Source organism: Pyxicephalus adspersus, chromosome 10, assembly GCF_032062135.1.
Source record: "Pyxicephalus adspersus chromosome 10, UCB_Pads_2.0, whole genome shotgun sequence".
In the NCBI taxonomy this organism is placed as follows: domain Eukaryota; kingdom Metazoa; phylum Chordata; class Amphibia; order Anura; family Pyxicephalidae; genus Pyxicephalus; species Pyxicephalus adspersus.
The window spans coordinates 3,208,903-3,213,511 of record NC_092867.1 but is presented as its reverse complement, the minus strand read 5'-3'; the positions used below and the strand labels follow the sequence as shown (position 1 = coordinate 3,213,511).

The 4,609-nt window shown below is 44.9% G+C and overlaps 1 protein-coding gene across 1 annotated transcript in view; it reads right to left on the bottom strand.

The window, feature by feature from the left end:
- Positions 1–448, bottom strand: part of SMC3 (structural maintenance of chromosomes 3) — a 21,921-nt gene extending 21,473 nt beyond the window's left edge. Inside the window, exon 1 of the mRNA XM_072424761.1 lies at positions 303–448. Within this exon, the coding sequence (XP_072280862.1) occupies positions 303–448 (146 nt within the window). The remainder of the gene's footprint in view (positions 1–302) is intronic.
- Between the last annotated feature and the right edge of the window lie 4,161 nt (positions 449–4,609).

Genomic DNA, 4,609 nt, shown 5'->3' with positions numbered 1-4,609 from the left:
AAAAGTCACTACACACTCTTTTTTCTATTTAGTTCCAGGTATCATTCGGAGAGACTTGAGGCCATCAGCATATGACAACTTAGGCTTTGTAGGTTCTCTAAGAATATCATTCCTTTAACCATGGCTTGCCAATTGACATTGGACCAGAGTTGTAAAATTGCCGCTTGGCAAGAAGTTTTTCAGTCCCCGACTTCGTTCAGCGCGAGTTTGAGAAGTTTTATGGCCGTCACACTGCTCCATAACACAATTTACGTATCCAGGGCAAGTTTCTGGAAACAGGATCTGTTTTTGACAAACCACACAGCGGAAGTCTGGCTACTACCGCCACTGATGAAAACACCAAACTCCTGGAGCACAGGGAGAGTCCATCCGGAGGGCTGCACTGGAACTCGGCATCAAAAAAGCTCGATTCAGCGGATGCTTTAGAGAGTGATAAAGCTCTACCCATACCGACTTCAGGTTGTTCAAAAACTTCAAGCGGAAGATTATCAGGCTTGTGTGGAAATGTGTGCCCCTTAACCTGTCACAGCTTGAGCAAAATATCTGCACAGCCTGCAGCGAGGTCGGGGAGGAGATGCTGCAAAACGTCAGGGAGGCTTGTGTCCGAAGGTGGCTGAAAGTTGTCAAAAAATGGAGGCGCTCATGTGGAGGTATACAACTAGTCATGTGGAGGTAAACAACATGTGGAAGTATACAACTAGTCTTCAAGGTGTTTGAACGTGATGGCAGCCTAGCAAGTAAAATCGCAATAACTCCTTTGTTAACGATAAAAATATGAATAAACTCAGTTTGTGTAAATTTTAGGAATTCAATAAAAGTGTATAGTGACTTTTGGGACACCCTGTATATAAATGAAAAACAATATGTAACAATATGAAATATGTAACAAATTATTTTGCCTATACCTTGGTTACAGGCAGGGTGATGTTGCTGTACCTTCTTGAAGGATTATAGGAAAAATAAAGATTTCACACCCACAGAGTGTGCTCTGATCAGTGCTTGTTGTAAGATTTAGGGTTCCAAGCTGGGAACTTGCAGTGAGGTCCAGTGAGTGTTATTATTGCATGGCATTTGTTTTTCTGTTTTTTTATATAGTTTATTATTCACATGAATTATGTAATTTCATTCAAGAAGTATATTAAGACGTTCAGTAATAAAGCCGTGCATACTCACCAATAACATTGTGTTTTGAACTAAAGGGGTCGACAATGGTCTGATCTCTGTAGCTGCGAAAGCCTTGGATGATCACCTGAAAGAAAAAAGAAACACGTCATATCATCACCTTTCCACTTATCCAGTACGCTATCTGCAGGTCATTTGCAGGTTTCCTCAGCATCTCCAAAAACATGCAGTTTGTTTTTTTGGTGACCCTGGGAATTTTCCTTGGTGTGTGTGTGTGTGTGTGGGGGGGGAGCAGCTAAACCATAGTGCATTCTGCAATCGGCAAACTCCATGCAAGTTTTATCCGCATACATGTCAATGCACCTTAGGGAGGTCTACTGCACCCGTCACTGACCTCTGCACCACCTTAGAAGGGTCCCATGGTGACTATAACTGCAAGCAAGGATAGCAAAATGCATCAATACGAGTGCAGTGACAAAGCCACTTATTGTGGTATTTGTAGTTCTACAGCAAAAACAATGAATTCCTCCAGCTATGCTGGAGCTCCAGACGACTATGTTTGTTCTGTTGCAATGATGATAATATCATTATAATTATTATTATGACTTCCAGCTACATGGAAGTGTCCCCACACAATGTGTCACCTCTATGGGAAGTCACAGTGTTACTACACAAAAGTAATCAGAAGATTCCCAACTATAAACAACACATTTGTGTCACCGGATTTCCTGCAATAATAACACCAATCCCCAGAATATCTCCGGCTGGGTGGAAGGCTGGAAGTTCAATCAGACGCAGCCACAATAATGTGAGATCAACAGAAGTCATGTGATTTCCTTGTGTGGCATGCTGGTAGTTGTGGTGCCCTGAGAATCTGCACAGATACAATGTAAGAAACATGGAGATGAGTACAGGAGTGCAATGTACAGAGCAGGAGGTGCAGCAACAGACTCCGGGTACAACGCAGGAATGAAGCTGTGTATGTGGTGTAAGAGGAGGGACGTCAGTTTACAGTATGCAGTGCAGTGTATGAGAGGGAGTATGTAGTACTGTGTCAGTATGCAGTACAGTGTATGGAGTGCAATGTACAATACAGTTTCAGTGTATAAGGTGCAGTATGCAGTGCAGTGTCATATCAGGTGAAGAGTTCAGTGTCGGTATGCAGTACTGTGTCAGTGTTTATGAGGTGCAATCCAGTGTCAGTATGCAGTGCAGTGTCCATGTATGAGGTGCAATATGGGATGCCAGCGTTTATGAGGTGCAGTGTGTGGCTCCGTGTCAGTATGCAGTGCAGTATGTAGTACTGTGTCAGTATGCAGTACAGTGTATGGAGTGCAATGTACAATACAGTTTCAGTGTATAAGGTGCAGTATGCAGTGCAGTGTCATATCAGGTGAAGAGTTCAGTGTCGGTATGCAGTACTGTGTCAGTGTTTATGAGGTGCAATCCAGTGTCAGTATGCAGTGCAGTGTCCATGTATGAGGTGCAATATGGGATGCCAAGTCAGTATGCAGCGCAGTGTCGGTGTATGGGGTGCAATATGCAGTTCAGTGTGAGTATGCAGTTCAGTACATAGTCCAGTGTCAGTGTTTATGAGGTGAAATATGCAGTACAGTATCAGTTGTTATGAGGAGGAATGTGTTACCCAGTGTCAGTATGCAGTGCAATGTCAGTGTATGGGGGTCAATATGCAGTGCCAGCGTTTATGAGGTGCAGTGTGTGGCTCCGTGTCAGTATGCAGTGTCGGTGTATGAGGTGCAGTAAGTAGTGTAGTGTTAGTGTATGGGGTGCAGTGTGTATTCCTGTGTCAGTATGCAGTGAAATGTCGGCATATGGGGTGAAGTATGTAGAGCAGTGTCAGTGTATGAGATGCAGTATGCAGTGGAATGTCAGTGTATGGGGTGCAGTGTCAGTGTTTATGTGGTGAAGTGTGTGGTTCTGAGTCAGTATGCAGTGTTAGTGTATGAGGTGCAGTGTGTAGAGCAGTGTCAGTGTATGGGGTGCAGTATGCAATGAAATGTCAGTGTTTATGAGGTGCAGTGTGTGAGGTGCAGTATGTAGTCCAATGTTTATGAAGTGCAGTCCAGTGTCAGTGTATGGGGTGCAGTGTGTAGAGCAGTGTCAGTATGCAGTTTCAGTGTATGGGACGCAGTTTGTAGAGCAGTGTCAGTATGCAGTGTATGAGGTGCAGTATGTAGTCCAGTGTCAGTGTTTATGAAGTGCAGTCCAGTGTCAGTGTATGCGGTGCAGTGTGTAGAGCAGTGTCAGTATGCAGTTTCAGTGTATGGGGTGCAGTTTGTAGAGCAGTGTCAGTGTTTATGAAGCGCAGTTTACACAGCTCGGTGTATACAGTAAAAGTCCCTCCAGTTAGGCCTCAGCTCTCAGCTCAGCCCCTCCTTCCCCTCCCCCGGTCGCTCCGGTCGTTACCTGTTTGATATACATGTTCTCGGTTGTATGATATACAGGTTCTCGGAGCTGGGTGGCCGCGCTCCGGTGAGGGGTTTACAAGGCCGCTCTACCGGGCCGGAACTATCCAACTACCAGACTCCCGCCAGCAGACAAAATGGCGGCCGTCTCCTCCTCACACAGCGAGGACCATACCAACTACACACAGGGGGAAAGAACGGACCACCGGGAGAGAACGAGGGCGGGAGACGGAGACAGGGGGGAGTAAACCATGAATTTGGATAAATGGGAGAGAAAGAGCAGGGCTCCGAGAACACCGGAAAACCGAGAAAAGAGGAAATGTGACCCCCTGGAACCGAGGCGTTATGGTACAGTCCACCTGGTGAGCACTCTGGCGCCAAACTAAACTGAAGTTACTGTGAACACAAACCACGGAGATACGGTGTGTGGGGATTGTAACACAATATACACCGCACAACGCTATACACACACTGTACACATACTGTACAACTCTTTACACATTGTACACACACACTATACACATACTGTACACACACACTATACACATACTGTACACACACACTATACACATACTGTACACACACACTATACACATACGGTGTGTGGGGATTGTAACACAATATACACCGCACAACGCTATACACACACTGTACACATACTGTACAACTCGTTACACATTGTACACACACACACACTATACATATACTGTACACACACACACACTATACACATACTGTACACACACACTATACACATACTGTACACACACACACAATATACACATACTGTACACACACACACTATACACATACTGTACACACACACACTGTACACATTATACACATACTGTACACACACACACTACACATACTGTACACACACACACTATACACATACTGTACACACACACACACTATACACATACTGTACACACACTGTACACATTATACACATACTGTACACACACACACTATACACATACTGTGACTGAAACCAAGCCTCTATGGCAGGCGTGTCAAACCCTGGCCCGGGGGCAAAATATGGCCCCCAACACCTTTTT